The sequence below is a fragment of the Thunnus maccoyii genome, chromosome 9, assembly GCF_910596095.1.
Source record: "Thunnus maccoyii chromosome 9, fThuMac1.1, whole genome shotgun sequence".
Taxonomy (NCBI): Eukaryota; Metazoa; Chordata; class Actinopteri; order Scombriformes; family Scombridae; genus Thunnus; species Thunnus maccoyii.
Genome location: NC_056541.1, coordinates 2,631,136 through 2,650,722, shown reverse-complemented (window position 1 = coordinate 2,650,722; position 19,587 = coordinate 2,631,136). Strand labels below are relative to the sequence as shown.

At 38.1% G+C, this 19,587-nt stretch overlaps 1 protein-coding gene across 1 annotated transcript in view; it reads right to left on the bottom strand.

The window, feature by feature from the left end:
* Nucleotides 1–12,839: 12,839 nt before the first annotated feature.
* Nucleotides 12,840–19,587, bottom strand: part of ddr2l (discoidin domain receptor family, member 2, like) — a 44,675-nt gene continuing 37,927 nt past the window's right edge. The window contains exon 19 of the mRNA XM_042420334.1: nt 12,840–18,397. Coding sequence (XP_042276268.1) covers nt 18,263–18,397 — 135 coding nt within the window. The 3' untranslated portion in view covers nt 12,840–18,262. The remainder of the gene's footprint in view (nt 18,398–19,587) is intronic.

The window sequence follows — 19,587 nt, the reverse complement described above, 5'->3', positions numbered from 1 at the left end:
AGTTTCCTCCTCTCATAACACTGTAAAATACACAACCTGCCACCCACATGCTGCACAAGACACACAAACAAACACACACACACTCAAAAACACAGACACCCTAACCCTAATCACTACTTGCCTAACCCTAACCCTAACCCTTACCTTAACTTGACCAAGTGTTCATCCTAAAATATAATGATTTACGTTATGGAGACTCACTTTTTGTCCCCAAAAGGGAATCGAGTCCCCACATGTGACATAAACAGATTTATGTCCTCACAACATGGTATACACACACACACACACACACACACACACACACACACACACACACACACAATCGTGTTTCCATCACCTCAGAGGACATTACATTGACTTACATTCATTTCCTGGAGACCTCCCCTAACCTTAACCATAACCACCACATGCCTAACCCTAACCCTAACCTTAACATAACCCTAAATTTATCTTAATTTTAATCCAAGTTTTCAACCTAAAATTAATGATTTTACGTTAAGGGGACTTGCTTTTTGTCCCCATAAGGGAGGTGAGTCCCACCAACATGACTGTGTAAACAAACAAACAACAAACAAACAACGTTGGTGTCTGTGTTTGATTGACAGCATTTGGGGAGGGGGGTGTCATCTCTGTATCTGACTGACAGCAGCTGGAGGGGCATTTCGGTGTCTATGTTTGATTGACAGCAGCTGGCAGGTTACCTGTGTTACACTGTACAGAACAGAGACAAAGGAAGCAAACTGCTGTAGCTACAAGTCATGGACAGACAACATGTTGCTAACAAGGATCTTGAAGAGCAACGACTAAATCAGCATCTAACAGATCCGAAGTGACATTTGCAGCATTTACATGCTGTTTACATGCTGCTGCTGAGCAGCTAATTGGCTATCTAGTTAGAAAGTTAGATAAGAAGGAGACTGTAGCAGGAAAGCTAATGTGGGTTGTTGTTCAGAGTCTGCGGCTCTTGTGCTGTGTAGCAGGATGCTATCAGGCTCAGTGTGACCGTCTGCTCTGCTGATGAGAGAATGTCACATTATCGCTTTATGTAAAGATTTGATTTGCTATAATAAGGACTCCAGCTACGTAAGTGGATATGTTGCTGTAGGAGACTTAAAAAAAGCATTTCAATTTCAGCTGAACTTTAAAGAGTAACTTAACATCAGGCTGAAAAGCAACATTTCTCTACTGGTTTCAAGTCTGTTTAACCCAACAGTGATGTAACAGTGTACCGACACACCCTGGAGTACACATATACATCACTAGGTAAGCAGTTAAACTACGAGAGATCAGCAAAAACAAGATTCAGAGGGTGTTAAGTTGCTCTTTAAACTCATAAGCAAAATTGTTTGATTCGATAAGCTTCTGCAAAGGCACACCTCAAAGTTTAAGTGCTGCCCACAGTGATTTAATTCACGTCATAAAAAGTTGGATCATACAAAGATACTCAAAAAACAATGTACTGCTTGTGAGTCCTGGTCTGAACCCTGAGCATGTTGTTTACAGTCTGTTGTCCTTGTTGTCCCGTTGTTTAATGTACAGAACACATAGGCCTACTTTGGTATAGTTTAACACATTTCTGTAATAACCCTATTCATTGTCCCCCGGAGGAACAGCTGGAGCATCTGCTAACTATCAGTTGCTTTATCCACTGCGGTGTCTGTAATTTCTTCTGCTGTCATTGCTTGTATCAAGTTCATGGAAGGAAAGTTATTTTCTTGTAAACAGGAAAATCCCTAAAGCCTGGTAGATTAGAAATTAGTGCCCTCAAAATTGCAAATAATTCCAACCAACTACTTCTTGTGTTTGCTAAATATTTTTCTTTCTTTCTCTCGATTTAGTCATTCATCCCCTCAAATTACTTAATTTCCCAGAACTAACAATGTTGTCACCTTAATTTCAGTTGTCCTCGTCACCTCAACACCTTTGAAATGGACTGCTCGGGTTTAAAAGTGTATCCATCCGCCCAGTAATTGTGGGCAGATGAATACACTATGCCTTGCCTGTCAAGAAATAGTTCCAACATGTAACTCCCCCTAAAATCAAAAACATTTAGTCAATTTGACATTTCTGTTTGTGCACAGATTAAATAAATGCTTTAGAAATGTCTATAGGTTTATTTGGTCTTCAGACAGGCTACAGAAGCTGTTTCCCCCTGCTTCCAGGCTATATGCTAAGCTATGTTACAACCACATCCTGACTCCAACTCTGTATGTACTTAACACACAATCAATCTTCTCATTTAACTCTTGGAAATAAAGCAAAAAAGTGTTGTTCCTAAAATGTTTAAAAATAGTTTAAAAAATAGTTTATTTTAATAGACATGTAAATATACTGCTCAGTCCTTTAGGTTGCAGTGGACCACAACATGTTAAAGCCATCTTTTGTGTTGAAGAGAAACACTTTACTTCAAGTCCCCTATTTAGGATTAATAATCAGTATATAAACAGTTAATGAATGGTTTATAACACACTATAATGTAGTTATAAGCAGATATTAGTGTTTATTTATGTATTTGTTTACAACTATAACTCCTCCTGTGGACACCCATAAGTGTTTGCTGCTGTATAAGCAGATAATGAATGACAATATAGCAACTGCAATAATATAAAATATGTCTTCATAGAAAGAGTTAGCCTATAATTGCTGTCAAATAACACTTTAACATATCTGCATATAACTACATTATAGTGTGTTATAAACCATTTATTAAATGTTACACTGCTTATAAATGCTAAATAAGGGGAGTTAAAGTAAAGTGTTATTTTGCAAGGGAAATGCTAACGCTAACGGAAATGCTACTCCAACACTCCATAACCGATGCCTTCACCATTAAAGGAAAAAGTGATCAAGCTGAACAAGAGTTCCTTTTTTATGACATTTGCGTAAAGATCAAAGGCAGGCCAACTTTATCGCAGCGCTCTGCACCTCCCTGTCAGGAATACAAGGCAGCAGCGGCTGCTGTTTCCAATGAGAAGCAGGTGTCGGCCTGATCTGAGCGCTTTAAACTGCTTCATAATGAGGGCTGGCCGCCTGGAGGGGCCTCCTGTACACAGGACACATAAAGAGCCATGGAAACACCCAACACAATAGCACTGCCTTCATCACCTCCAGCATCATCATCATCATTACCTTTACTGTGTGTGTGTGCAGTAGTGGAAAGTAACTAAGTACGTTTACTCAAGTACTGTACTTTAGTACAATTCTGAGGTATTTGTACTTTACTTGAGTATTTCCATGTGATACTACTTTATACTTCCACGCCACTACATTTCAGAGGGAAATATTTTACATTTATTTGACAGCTTTAGTCACTTTTCAGATAAAGATTTGACACAATGGATAATATAACAAGCTTTAAAAATACAACACATTGTTAAGATGAAACCAGTGGTTTCCAACCTTTTTGGCTTTTGACGTCTCACAAAAAGCAGTGTGTAGTCGGGGTCACATTTCACATGTCTATGAGTTGTTAACAGCTCCACCAAATAGTGATTTTTCCTTCTAAACTTCTCACATGCTTTCATTTCAATAAATGTTCAAATGATCCAATATTTCAGCAAAAATCAAAGATTAGAGAAAAAGTCCAAAAACTGAAAACAGATTTGTGTATCAGAACTTTGTTTTTTCTTCTTTCCTCTCCCATGAATCATCTCACAACCTCACAGATTTATCTGCTGACCCTTTGGAGGGGCCCAACCCCTAGGTTGGGAACCACTGGACTAAACTAGCTAACTGTATATAAAGTAGTGTAAACTAGCTCCACCTCCAGCAGCTACAACAGTAACATGCTGCTCTAACACTGATGCTTCACTATTAATAATCTAATGATGTCATATATAATAATATATCAGTCAGAGGGACCAAACCACTACTTTTACTGCAATACTTTAACTACATCAAGCTCATAATACTTATGTACTTTTACTGTAGTAGGAAATCATGCAAGACTTTTACTTGTAATGTAATGGAGTATTTTTAAATTGCTGTATTGCTACTTTTACCAAAATAAAGGATCTGAATACTTCCATCACTGTGTGTGTGTGTGTGTGTGTGTGTATGTATGTAAGACAATGGAGGGAAGTTTGGAGTTTTATAATAATGCCACAAAAACTCAACTGTACAATGACAATGAGACAGTGTGAGTAAATGTATACATGTGAGTGTGTGCATACAGAACATACCCCCCCCCCCCCACACTTTTACCCTTAAAAAGGTGTTTAAGACTTAATGCAGTGATGTTGGTGAATGTCACACCTGCGTTCAGCAAATTAGACACGTGACGCATGTGACTGAACTTAAATCCAACCATGTGTTAAACTACAGTATGCACTGTTAAAGAGGTTAAAAGCAATGTTAGTCAGTGGTGGGTAATACTTTTGATGTCTTTGATGCTTGACATTTTAGTTGCTGCACATTTTTATATTATTTCTTTTTCAATGATTTCTGTCTCATTGATTTTATTCCTGTATCTTATATTTATTATTTGTTTTGTAACACTGATTTGTGTTAAAGTGCTTTACAAACAAAAAATATTATTTTTTTAATGGTGAATAGTGAATCAATCAAACCAGCCAACATGTTGGCCAGTCAGTAAATCAGTCCATCAGGAATAATTTCAGCCATTTATTCACTTAGACTGTAAGTACGTTTTAATTAGTGTATAAAAAACCCTGAGTGGAAACACCCAAAATTCAAATCAATAAGCCAACATGTTGCATGTTGGCTTACAATGTGGATTACAACTTTTGTGATTAATCAATCAAATTAATCAAATACACCTTGATGTCTCAGTAATGTAGACATTCATGTTATGTCCATGCCTCTTACCATTAAAGGTCTCCACTCCACCAGAACAATGATGAACAAAAACATTGTGGCTTTTGGGGTGTACATAACTTAAACATCTCCAGAAAAGTGATGTCCAGAAAGCGGGCCCTCATCATCCTCTTTTCTAATGCCAATTTACTTACACAACATTAAACGGACACATAACTACAGTAGTCACTCCATCAGTCAGTCAGTGAGAACAGCGCCTCATTCCTCGTAACCTGTGAAGCAGTTACTTGGATCTTATGGAAGCCAGCCTCAATAAAACAGCCGTAAACCAGAACAACTGACCCATGACCTTCAACCCTGAGGTCACACAGCTAGAGGACAGATCCAGACACCTTCTATTAAACATCAGAGAGAAGCTGCTGATATTTCTGTGCTGTGCTTCCAGAGATCACCTGTCAATCAAACAGTTTGGGTGGAGCGGTTAGTTTTAAGCCTCTGTTGATGGTGTTTCTCCACTCATGGCACATAGCTCGAGGAAGAATTTACTATTCAGTTTCTTTGTATTTTTAGCCCTGCTAGAGGCATGGCTCTAGGGATGGTGATGTTGGTCTATTGGCTAGTGTGCACCACCAGCATGTCAAAGTTTTCACTTATGCTGTGATACATAGTACCAGTCAAAAGTTTGGACAAACTTTCTCATTCAAGGAAATCATCAACCAGATGTTGCTGAATCTGCATTTTTTTTGCACAGACACTCATTATCCCCAGAGGATGAATCCTATTGACTTTGGTGATCCTCTGACTTTTCCTTTAGCGCCACCATGAAGTTGACTTTTTAAGTCTTTATTGAAATATCTCAACAACTATTGGATGCATTGCTTCGAAATTTGGTTCACACATTCATGTCCCCCCTGTATGAATTGGAATAATCTCTAATGATCTCCCAACTTGTCATGTAGTGTCATCATCTGGTCAAAATTTAATTTCGTCCAGTACTTTGTTTTATGACCAAATATCTGCAAAACTAATGACATTCCCATCAGCTTCAGCTGTACTTTGTCTTTAGTGTTAATAAGCAAATGTTAGCATGCTAACAAATGCAAACAAACTAACAAATGAACATTATACCCACTAAACATCAACATGCTGGCACTAGCACTATCATTGTGAGCATGTTAGCAGGTGGAGCCTCACAGAGCTGCTAGCATGGCTGTAGACTCAGTCTGCTGTGGTGATGGAGACAATTTTTAAATGTTTATAATATTTAAAAATTTAATAGCTGTAACAGAATTTTCTTGTTGATTCCGCTTGCCAGGATAATGACCTGTCAAGTCATATTTAGTTTTGTATATGTATGGTGGATTCTTACTGGTTTGGGGGTCTCTCCTAGGTATATAATGCTGCAATCCATTGCAAGTCGGAAGTCATTAGAGTCAGTATTCCCAACTTCCAATCTATATGCATCCCAGTGCATCTGCTCAGGAAAACATGGATGCCTGCAGCAAACTGATATTTGGAGGTCCATGGTACATGCAGAGTTTCATTCCAACCCAACACTACAGCAGCTGATTTAACAGCTTAACACACTTTAAAAGAGACAGGAGGAGTAGGCGAGTACCGCATGCCCACAAAGACTTCTATCAAGCACAAATATACTGAATGGAAATGGAGATGGCAACTACAAAGTTGTTACAGCACGTGTCACAACACAAACACTACATAAAGTAAAAATTGATGAAAAGGTAATTCTGCTTACTGTTCACTGTGTGACCGTTCCATTGCACTTTTCCATGTCGGAGGTAGTTTTTCCCAAAGTTCTACGTACAATGGCTTGCAGCATAAATTCCGATTGTGTCAGTATGAGAGGATTATGCCCAAGGTAGGTTGCATGGAGCATAGCATTATATTAAATCTGTCAAAAAACATAATGTAATGACATATCATGGTATTATGTTGGATTGGGCAGAAATCGGCAACCCCATTGCACTTACCTGAATGTGCTAAATTGGTTTTGTCAAAGTGTTTATAGTTAGCTTCAGTTGGCCAAGCTAAAATTTGCTATTTTTTTCTGTAGAGCTGTGCTTAGAGACAACTGTTTCCTCTCTACTCACTGACCACTGGGTTTCCATGTTTGTTGAACAGGTACATAATTTTGTTCATATATACAATACATTTATTATTATTTATTAATGCACTGTGCCAGTATGAGAAGACTGTGCCCATGAGCTGTACTTAGAGACTGCTGTGCCTACATCACCGATCAGTGGGTTTCCATGTTTGATGAACAGGCAATAAAAGTCCACACAGAAATTGAGGAGAGTGTAGGTCCTTGTCTCATACAACAACATGCAGGCTAAAGTTACAATGAGTTACAATGGTTACATGAGCACCCAAGCTACTAAATACAAGCTGATTTTTTGGTTTGAAAATATTATACAACAAGTTAAACTAAATTGTTTTGTAATAGAGAAGCTGATCTTTATATAAAAAAAACTGAGCTAAATGTTGGTTTGTTATTTGAACCCTTTATACTCTTTTTATTTGGTATTCTTCCCTATTAACTGCCAAAGAGGCACAAATTCCCAACACGGACCATTAAAAGTTTAATCTACATAATCTAATTAAGCTTCATTCAGACCTGTTGGGCCTCACATTCACCCCATTTCCTCCTGACCTTTCAGTTCCAGAGCAATTAGCATTTTCCACAGTCATAATTTATCAAGAGAATTTTCTTTTTGGCAAAATAAGAATAAAAATTCGAGTCTTAAAATGGCACAAACTGCACCAGCAGCCAAGTACAATAGCATTCTTATTGCATGAATGGAGCCATGTGTTCCCACCCAAATTCTTGGAAGTAGGTAACCCTTTGCCTGTATGTTGTGGAGTAGATTAAAACATGTTTGGTTTGTGACTCTGTTCCTACTATTTACTGCCTTCCTAAAGCTTCCCAGTTGCTGCTGCCGCCCCTTCACTTCACAGGCAGGCAACCAATGACAAGGCTTAGTCTTCTTCTTCTTCTTCTGTTTAGTTTAAAAGCAGTTGGCATCCATAAATGTTGAATTACCGCCGTCTACCTGAAAGCGCTTGGTCTTCTCTGCATTTGTGTATTTTGTATATTTGTGTATTTTGTTTCTGTTGTACTGCACACACGGCACAGTACAACAGTCTCAAAAGGGTTTTACACGTCCATACATTGAGATTCACAAATACATTTCCATTCACAAATACTAAGTTGATGATTCACAAATGTTTGTGTTTATTTACAAATGATGATATATGAGTGGTAAATTAGAGGCACAGATACAGATTTACAAATACAAATAACTGAATTTATTTGTGCATTGTGTTTCATGAGTTACGTAACTTGATGTCTGTTTGTGAATACTAACAGGGGTTAGGGAGACTGTTTTAAACCCATACCTTTCACATGCTGGGAACACACCCCACTACCTCAGACCCAAGCTAATGCTATTTTATGTGTGCTAACAGGGCAGGTATCGTAATCAAGTAACATTAAACTTAGCGAACTATTGCGACTGTGGTCAGTGTGAGTCCCACAGCCAGGAAGAGCCAACCATCAATCACAGCTGTCAATCAACACCCACATGGCATCAAAGCTACTATAAGTGTTCAAATCTTAACAGAGTAAAAATTCCCAAAATGACCACCAGCACACTTATTTTTATTTATTTATTAGAAGTAGTATCTTAATATTTCTAGAGAGAGATTGAGGCTTTTTGAATAAGAGTTTTGAATGGGCTTCAGCCTCAAGCTGTGGTACTTACTGCTTCATTGTAGCTACATAGTGCTCTATAATACAGGGAAGTGATGGTGTAGTTTAGGCTTAGCAAAGGCTCACCTCGGTTTACCAGGCAGAATTAATGTCACAGACATTTTTGTCGGAAAGCTAGCCACAGAGTTTTGCACAACCACCTTTCTCCATCCTTATTCCTCAGTAAAGTGGGGTGCAACTACAGCTCTTTAAACATGAACCCTTTTTCCTGTCAATTTCAATTGTAGCAATGAACATGACCTTGCCTCGCTGACTGATTGCTGCTCATATTTATTTTGTGCTCTCTCTGTAGTTTTGTCACTAATTGACTTCAATAAAATGGTAGGAAAATTATGTTTTGACGTAGTCTCTGCTCAGTTCCTCAGTGTGTCTGTAGACGTGACAGAGCTCACATCAATGAGATAAAAATAATCCATCATGGCCAAATGTCCTCTCAAATTCAAGAAGACAACAGAGAGCAGAACAAACCAACAATTACAGTAAGGGTGGGTTGGCTGAGTCTAAAAACCACTCTCATAAAAGCTGTTGTCACCTTGCCTATCCAGTATTGTATAAACCTTCACACGTTTGGAGTTTTTGTTGCTGCCCAAAAAGTATTGTGCAGTTTATTTTTAGAGTTTCCATCCAACCAGCCAGGAAGCATTTATTCTTCATACCTGAACCTGCAGAGGGCTTTAGCAGAATTAAACAGTATTTCACTTCTACTCTTATAAAAATGAACCCTGGACTGTTGTTTATCTCCCAATGGCTTGCCTTTTGACCCTGAACCACTGTTGAACCACCCTTATGAAAACTGCAGTCACTGAGCCCACGTCTGCAAAACAAACCTCTGCTTTTGGTTTTGTTTGTCTGTCAATTTTATTCTCGCTTCCACCAAAGACAATAACAGCAAGTGAGGTTCACACAAAGTTAAAGAGATGAAAAATTTTCATAACTCTGAAACGTCATTATCGTCGAGTGCCAACTGAAAGCTTCTCTCTGGATGATCCAGAGACCAAACCAAGGAAATCATCACTGCCTGAAAATGTATTTTAAAAAGGCATCTAAGTTTCTGATCTTTTCTAAAAATATAAACTTCTTGCAAGAACATTCTCTTCTAAAAAACTGCTCGTAGATTCAACAAACTCTCTTAACATCACAAACTTGTAGTAAATCTCTGGTGTTACCTTGATGATGTTACCTGTTCATGAGGAGATAATTGTTCCTGAGATTTTATCATCAGCATCATTAATGTCCCTAAAATGTCCATATAAAGTGACCTGTTCCGTTCCATTTGTGGGCGAGTTTCCCTTCACAAAAAAGTTCCCAAAAAAAGAGTGAAAAAATTTGAGGTTGTTGCTGATTTCCATGAGAATAGACTCCTCGTTCATGCCAGGAGGGAAGAAAATGCAATAACATCTGCCTGTCTGGTATATACGTTTGGCATGTCTACAGGGGCCCCGAAAATGGCAACCAAGGGACATGGCTGCAGATCCAATTTTAAAATGTCAGATAAAGTTTTGAAAATGATGCCCTGAAATGTTTGTAATTTGGGACAAAAAATGCACCATGACTAATATGAGAGGAGACGATTTTACAGCCCACAGTAGGTGATGTTACACTGTCAGCTGCAACACAATATTATACTGGACAGAGAGCTGCAGAAACACCCTGAGCTAGATGTTCACTACTACTGACATAAACATCAGCGCATCAGGACACTGGCAGCCATGATGATGATGATATGATAAATGGAATATTAAATTTGCTTTAAATTTGTTTAAGTTAATTTCAGTATCATAGTTATACTTCAAATTAAAGTGTTTCTCCCCCGTGGAGATAGTCAGACTGTCTGTTCTCGACTTGTATGACAGCTCTGACAACGAGTACCTGCCCAGCAGTAAACAGCAGACAGACAAAGTTTGAGACTATCTGGTGGAGATAGTGTAGCTAAAGAGCAGATATTTCCCTCAGGTGTTGGTGATCATGTTGCTCTGTGTCTGCTGGATATGGAAGTAGGCAGCTGTTTGCTAACACTTGTGTGTCTGTCAGCTTGTTGTTGAGTTCTTTTGCCCCCTAGCTGCCCCCCCCCCCCTCCAAAAAAAAAAGGTTAATGCAGGTTTAATTAATGCAAATTATGAATCTTGTCCCTCTTTATTAGCTGTAAAGTTTTATTACCAGTGTCATGGAGAACAAAAACATTCCTGCTCACCATGATCCCTGTTGTTAAACTTGAACACATAATACACCATTGTTTATCCTGGAAAAAAAGGAAAAAATCCACCCTGTTTTGTTTCCTGAGACCTGAAGTTCATGGAACTGCTGCTTCAGTTTTAGCCCTAAAAGAACGATCACTCTATAAAATAGAGATTATCATGTATTTGGTAATAGAAGAATGGGTTCAATATCCCTGCAAAACCCAAGACAGATATCAAGTATATCAGTGGTACTGTTGGTTTTTAGCTATTTGCACAGAAATTGATTTTGTAAATATGGATGATGCACTTGGCTGTTCACATATGAAACATTTAAATTAGCCGCTTACTTGGAAAACACCTGGGAGATCATCATTATCAGGTCATTTGAATTTTAGGATGATTTTTGAGAGCATGTTTAAGTTCTTATAATGTTATAATTAATGTTCCTTTTTGTACTTTTGTTTTTGTATATAAATTACTAGAAGATGTTTTGTAAAATTGCAATGTCTTGTAATCCAATGTGTGGTTGCCCAGATGTTTGGCAGATACAGAATGCCAAAAAATAACTGTTGACAGTGTTTTTTTATTTCATAACCTCACACACAGTCAACTACTGTGAAGGGTAGAAGTTCTCATCATGATCCAGAGTTTGTGGCAAGGTTTATGTCTCTCTGCTGCCCCCCTCTGATACCAAGCACACAGGGTGTATTCAGGACATTGCACTTATTCTCTCATCTAGACTGAATTGTAGTGAGTTATGATAGAGAAAACAGCTGGAGTGGAAGGAAGTTACTCATGATGTTCTCATTTTTGTGTTACATTTTGACACAGTTCACATTCAGACCAGCGTTCCCTCTGATTGCTTAGTGATCTACAAGTAATGAATCACAATAAAAACATACTGTTTATTCTCAAATAGTGTCCGGGGCCTTTATTTGGGACAGGCTTATATTGCAGTAGAGACAGCTTTTCATTTCTAATTATAGCTGCAACAATTAGTCGATTAATTGCCTTCTATTAAATTAACTATTTTGATAATCGATTCATTGTTTGGAGTCATTCTCTCAGAAAAAAATGTCCAAAGTTTCTTATTCCAGCTTCTCAAAGGTGAATATTTTCTGGTTTCTTTAGTCTTCTGTGACAGTAAACTGAATATCTTTGAGTTGTGGACTGTTGGCCAGGACATTTGAATCTGCATATTGGGCTTTGGGAATCAGTGATCAATATTTTTAACCATTTTCTGACATTTTATGGACCAAACAACTAAGGAACTAACCGACAGATAATCAATAGGTAATGAAAATAATCATTAGTTTGAATTCTATTTCTAATGTCAACTCTTCCCCAGTTAATTCAAACTCAACACTTCCTCCATGTTGACTTGTTGTCCACTTTGCCTTTTTCCATGAATGATGTTAAGCTACCATGAATGAAACTAAATGTTTTTTTGACTATAACTTCTTAAATGTGAATATTTTCTTGTTTCTTTAGTCCTCTGTGACAGTGAACTGAATATCTTTGAGTTGTGGACTGTTGGTCAGAAGAAAACAAGACATTTGAGGACGTCATCTTGGGCTTTTGGAAACAATGATCGACATTTGTAACCATTTTCTGACATTTTATAATAAATCCATTAACCAAAAAAAAAAAATCCACAGATGAATTAATAATGAAAATAATCGTTAGTTGAAGTCGTGATTTTATTACTTGTTGGCAACCTTTGACTTCTTATGTGCCTTAAGTGTTTTTTATGTAATTTATGTGAAGTGTCTTGAGTTGCATTTCATACCTGAATGGTGCTATACACTAAAGTTTATTATTATTATTATTATTATTATTATTATTATTATTATTATTATTATTTTACAGTAATTGGTATCTCCAGAAACCTTGGGATCTCTCTGAGAACTCTTGGGGAGTTTAAAACAAAAGGTTTGTAGATTTAAGCAATGACTGACCTCACAACATGAGTATGTGATGATCCACTGAGCTGATGATTACATTTTTAAAAGAACACCTAAATATACGAATCAAACAGAAAACAAAAATAGAAAATTAAGTTCATCCTTTGTAAAATCAGACACGATCTCAACTTTTCTGTTTAACAAATTTTACTGTTTATTATAAGAAAAACAAACCAAGACATGAGAGGGTACAGAGTGAAAATGATTTGGGACAACAGAACACTAAAATTCCCAGCTCCCAATATATTAATATACACAGCTACTAGCCTATGTACAATATACTGAATGTCTGAAACAATACTGAAGATCAAACAGTGTGGAGGAGAAATTAAGAGATATCACAACAGGAAAACAAACATGACATCTCAACTAGAAATGTTCAAAACTGCTGATTTCCTGTTGGAAAAAAAGAAAAAAACCCAACACCTTCCCAGAATAGAAATAACCAAAGAAATAGCTATTATAAATTCTGATAGATAATCAATTATCAATAACAATTATCACACCTAATCTGCATTCACACACTGAGATAATATAGATCACGTATACTGTACACTATCCAACTAAAAGACTCTCTGTCTCTCTAATGGAACCAGAACAAAATACACAGGCTCACTGTAGCAAAGGACTCTGGGAGATTGAGTTTAGTGGTTTCCTTACTTCCTGTCCTTTAACTCCCCCTCTCCTGCCTTAATCACATCATTTGGCACAACTGAGCAACTCCGGTTAACCACTTTAATCCCAACTAGCTCCCAGTGCTCAAAGGAATGTTGAAAACACTCATTCACAAAACTAATTTTCTCTTAAACACACACGCATGCACACACACTCACAGAAGATACAGTACAGATAACAAAACACTACTGTAACACCAAAAACACTGAAAGATGCACTCAAACTAAACAGATTTGGTCTTTCTCCCTCTTTCCTGTGAAGGTAATGTTGGTTTACACCATTTTACATTTTGTTCTTAGGGAGGATTCAAAATACTGAACACATATACTGCTTGTATTTATACTGCACACTGACTTTAACATGAAAAGAATGGGACATAAAATGATGAAAATATGCTTTACCACCCTTATGCATGAGATATTAAAGTTGACTATAAAGATAATTTATCCTTCAGCCTAGATCATGCCAGAAAGTTGCACATACAGTGAAGTTCACGTATCATTGTGAAATATGTGGTGCTAACTTAGTGAGAAAGTGACTACTAGCAGGGCAAGTTGGTGAGCTACTGTAGCTGGCAAGCTAACTGCTAACACGCTAGCCAGCCGGGGACTAGTCAGTCAGTCAATATAGACGAATCTGGGCTGCAGGCGAAGTAGCACAGTCATCATTACTGCAGTGGCACCTCACTTGTAAACCCACATATCACTGCTTAGATGTTTTTGCCAATGAATATGTCCAAGTCATCCAGTAACAGCAGTTATATATGAAAAATAGAGTCATCATATGCCATTAAAATACAGGTTATAAACTAATAACTTAATTTTTCAGAGAAATTTAATCGGAAGTCCAGTTTTGCTCCTTACTGTACTGGCAGCTGTTATGCAATTAGCTGCTCTAACAAGAAACTGAGACTTTGGAAAAATGGGTAGTATTTAAGTCGCAAGCCTCTGTTCCACGAATTTCATAAAATTCCATTAAATCCTCATGTTTCAGTCGCATTCTGACTGACCAGGTACTGCTAAAGATCGAGTGATCTGCCTACACGGGGCTGATGGTGAGCTGCCACCCCACTGATCTCTGTTAGATTGGTACTTGGTTACCTTGCTGAAATTCTACTTTTACAGTATCATGTGTTTCCAGTTTTTTATTATCTTAATTATGCTATTATTCTGATTAAAATGCAAGAAATCATGGAGTTTGATTAGTTAAATCATGAGCTAGCAAGTAATTCCTGCTGGGTTTAATAAATTACTCCACACAACACTTTAACATCCCAACTGTGTAGTATTGATTGAACAGAAGCTATGTTCATGTTCATGTTTTTGTTCATAATTCATAATTTCAGACTACTTTTAGAGACTGAATAACTCCACATTTACACAGGCAATCTTCATCTGTCGGAAGGGGCGACTGCTGACCATGATAAACCCAAACATCTCTGCTTTCACTGTCAGTTTAAATGTGTTCAGTTTCACTCTGCTACTGAAGTAATGGCGGTGATGCTTGAGAATGCAACATATAAATCAGCCGCCGGATTCATTTATAACTATCTAAGTTAGCTAGCCTACTAACTGTCACTTAGCAAGCTGGCTAATGCCTTGTTCGTGTGATATCAGTTACCAATTAAGTGTTTCCAACTTGTAAATAGTGCTCAAGTCAACCTCCAAGCTGTAATTAGGACTGGGAAACTGGGATTTTTCTGAAAGCTCTGATATATCTGATTTAATAATACAGAAATGCCTAACACCAGCCAAAATATGTCATTCAATGTAAATTTAATGGATATGATGTGACATTGTAAATGCACAGTGTTTTGAACCCTCATATCACCAAATCAGTTATCATACAACCTTCCTGAGTTGTCTGATGATGTGCAAGGGAATCTCTCCAAGCCTTCCTTTTCATTCAACATAACATGAACACAGCATAACACTAGTTTGGTCAGTTACTGCATAACAAGTTCACACAGTTTATTCAAAAGATGTATTTGTACCATCCACTCCTGTCTCAACCGTCTACAAACCATATGTCTCTTTTGAGAAGCACTTTATACTTTACAAAGTAGAGTTAAAGTGGATGGTGTGTCACAGCTAACAAGCTATGACTACTATTCCTAATTCAGACTCTCCGTTCCCTTGAAGATCAGCACTAACAAGATGGTTTGTTATTGGTCAATGGTACAAATTTGCATGTCAAAGTTCACCAAAGTTAAATTTGACATGAAAGATTTCCACAGATTTGAGTGTATCCACTGATCACAGCAATTCCATTGAAAAAAACTGGCTTCAAGCTGAAAATTTTCTGTTTAAATGCTGGTGTGATCAGGCTTTTAGAGACACACAGATTTGCCAATCAGCTTACTTGCTCAAAGTTCTCCTTATCATCCTGACATTATGGCTAGAAATGCTGCAGTAAATGTATGTAGAAATCAACATCATCATCGCAAGCTTCCTCCAACTTCACCTTTCCATACATTTACTTATGATTGCTAGAGTATACTGTGCAGCCCTGTGCTCCTTTTGTTATGTGCTGCATCTATCTACATTGGTTTTATAAACTAAACTCTTTTGAATGCCATATGGTTAAGAATCAGTATGTATTTCAAGAAACTTGCTTTTTCCAAACATCTTGTTTGCAGGCCTTACTTGTGCCTATATCTTTATTTTCTTTAATGAGTCTTGTTGAAGGCATTGGGAAAGGTACAGCAGTGATTGGCTGGTTAATGCAGTAAGAGGTGGCACTTGTCCAATGTCTCCATCTGTCCAGGTCTATGAGCTTCTCCTTAGTCTCTATTGGCTCATTGACCCTGAGCTCAGAGGGTCCCATTCTAACAAAGTAATTCTGCTATGTATGGCCCCAAATGTAGACTACATGTGCGGTTGTTTTTAAAAGCACCAGGTCTAACCGTACCACTGACCATCTAGGTGGTTATGTAGCTAGCTACACAGGTAGCTAACCAGTGATGACAGTGTTTAGAACCAAGCTAAATTTGATCAATACATTATTATACTACTACTAGTAGTTTTAGTAGTAGCACTAGTTAGCTTGGGGGTTTATCATCAAGCAAGGTAGGCAGCATATCTTAAACCCCGGTTAACCTCATCTAGTTCTTGACAACTAGCAAGCTAATTAGTTTGCAAGAGTTTGCTAGTGTCTCCACTGCTGAGCTTCAAGACTAGTATGATTACCACAACAGTAACTATAGGACAAGACTGCAGCATTTGGCTTCTGATGGGAGGAATTAAGATGTGTAGAAAAGGATTTAGCAAGCCTCTTTGACTTAGACAACCCAGACAAACCTGAGCATGTCTCATTTTGGCAAAAGGAGAGGGGTTAATCAGGTTTTTGCAGGGAAAATGTCCAAAGGAGGTCAAACTGTTGCTCGCCCTGTAGTTTTTGTGCTAGTCTTGCGGCGGTGCTACAGTGTCTTTACTGTGAACTAAGCCAAACCTGTATATCTACAACACTGAACAACATGATAGCTCTTTATTTAACAGAAAGGTAGAGTAGCGCTGAGTTGTTGCAAAGGCCATGTTTCTGTTTGAGAAAGACAATGAATCTTAATTTGAAGTCTGTCAATTGTTTCACTGTTTTCTCATTCTAGTCCTAAAACTATTCTGACTTGACAATTGAAAAATGCCTTTCTAATTATGAAATGTTGACGCTTTTAATCTTGCTAGTCTTTGGAGGGATCATCCTCATCAAAGTGGAACAGGGCTAATGGAGAATATTATATTGACCTACAGGTTTATGGGCTCTAACACAGACATATACACACTTGACATACATTTTAGAGGCCTCAGTACAAACACAGACACAGGTAAAGTGATACCTTGACATAAGATAATTGGTTGATTACTCTTCTGACTTGCAGTACCCGTGTCGCTAATGGTGGCTTCTTTCCTACTGGTACAACTCATGCTACAGATGTAAGGCACTTTGAGTTAAAGCATCCACCAACTGGTCGATGTTATGTGTAGGAGGATGAGTTTTACAATTTCATCATAATCATGTAATTGTTTTAACGCTAACACATTATTTCTCGTTGGGAACAAAAAAGCACAACTCAGTTTTTTCTTATTTGGTTTCAATGCGCCTCAAATCAATATTTGCCCACAGTTACCCACTGACTGATCCTCAGTCTGTGAACCACACAGGTTTCAATGCAGCCTCAAACATTCATATCCACAAAAAAGACCAACAAAACAGAAATATGGTAAACCAAGAAAAATAAAATAGAATAAAAATCTAAAAATAAAATCCTACACTACAATTTGGCCCTAGCCCTAGCTCCAGTGTGGGTTAATATATGAACACGAATAACTGAGAGACACAGACACAGTGCTTTACAATAATAATAAAAACCACAGGGACAGGAGAAACTACCAAGACTGAAGCTGAAGTCTGTCCAGTTTTTGGCATCTTTAAAGGCCAAAGTGAGGAAGAAAATAAAGTTTATGGCACCTTTGGTACCATAACAACATGAAAATGAGATAAGTCGAAAGGTCCGACAAGAAGTTTTGGTCTTTGAACAGCTCAAATGAAAACAGATGGATAAAACTGTGAAATCATCAACAACAGAAATCTTTAGAAGCTTAGTAATCAAAGGTTTGGATCTTGCAAAATGTTTCTCCGCTAAGTTGACCAGCCTTTCTTCCATCCATCTCCTTCGTGTCTCTCAGAATAGCGTGCTGCTAATTCTGTGAAGCTTACCAACCTTCTGCCCACAGACCTCATTCCCTCTGACAGCAACTCGCTATCGTAATGCAATTCAATCCTTCTGTGTTCTCATGTCAGTCTTTCGTCTTACAGGAGTCCAGAGATGGACAAACCTGCTGCCGAGCAGAGCCCGAGTGGTACATCCCAGCGGCCTTGGCTCACTGGTTGACGTGGGGCCTCAGAGCTTGGTAAAGCCCCTCGAACGTGGGTCGGTCGGGGATGTCGCGTCTCCAACAACGCATCATCAGCTCGAAGAGAGAGGGAGGGCAGAGCGGAGGAGCATATAGGAAGATCTGGGAGGGAAATACAGCAGAGTTAATGAGTAATGAGTAACACAGTGGAGTAAAAACATTATCTAATGAAGAAGAAGAAAGATAGCTCTTTTAGAGCTCTAGATATAGTGAAAGCGAATGTAAATGTTTCTGCAAATAATCTCATCACATAATTAAGTTGGGCAAGGCTGACTTCCCACCAGCGGTGTCATTAATGCAAAGCAGCTGAGGATCTAAACTGCTGCTGCAATTACTTTCCTGTCCTGTAGGTTGCACAGGTTGACATGTGTGCAGGTAAATTTCTCAGGCTGGGATATGTAGCACAAACTGTGTTACCCCACATGCTCAGTGGTGTCTGCCTTACACAGAACTACTCTCCAGAGACTGAAAACATGATCACTGTTATTTGTCTTTGGTCTTTTGCTGTATCTAATCAAACCAAACTCTTCATGATGAAGGAGCATGTCACCCAGTGCAGTGGTGTGGCTCACTGACACGTTTTTAATAGTTTTTGGACAACAACGAAGGTCTACGGCACAGAGGAATGAGATATATCAGGCTTTAGATACACACACAATACTTAGTAGATCAGTTCATTCTTGGTTTGGATCCAAACATGAGATTTGTTGACAATAAGAAAAATCCAGCCAGCCATTATCTTAAAGTCCTTTTCCTACTGTTAGTTGATTTAGACTTTGAGATTCACCTAAATATAAAATTCATTTAAAATAAATTTTGCATGTCTCTCACTGAGAAGTTATTTTTCAGTTGTTGGTGGTGGTTATACAAATAACCTAGCTCCAAGCTCTTTAGCTTGTAATGACTGTTGTTGTCATTACCAGCTATATTTTAATAAAGTCACATTCATTCAGAATGGCAAACAAACACTACGTCATGTATCGTCAGGTATCCGGTTAATGTAAAGGTTAATTCACACCTTCCTACCAGTCAGAATCCAGAATTTTCAGTGGTATAGTGTGAGTTACAGACTGAGTAATAAGCTAGTTCCAGTATGTTTATCATGTCTAAAAAGCTGACTAGCCCTAGATTTGCCAAGATTTACAGGAACTGAAGCTCCCACAACAGTTTGTCTCAATGATGGCCTAATTTGGGAAAATCTGGTTACAGGAACGATGCCAGACTCCTAATGACACACCAGAATTGGCCCAAGTACACTTGTCTAGTCTAAACTTTGGCTGGGAAAGTTACTT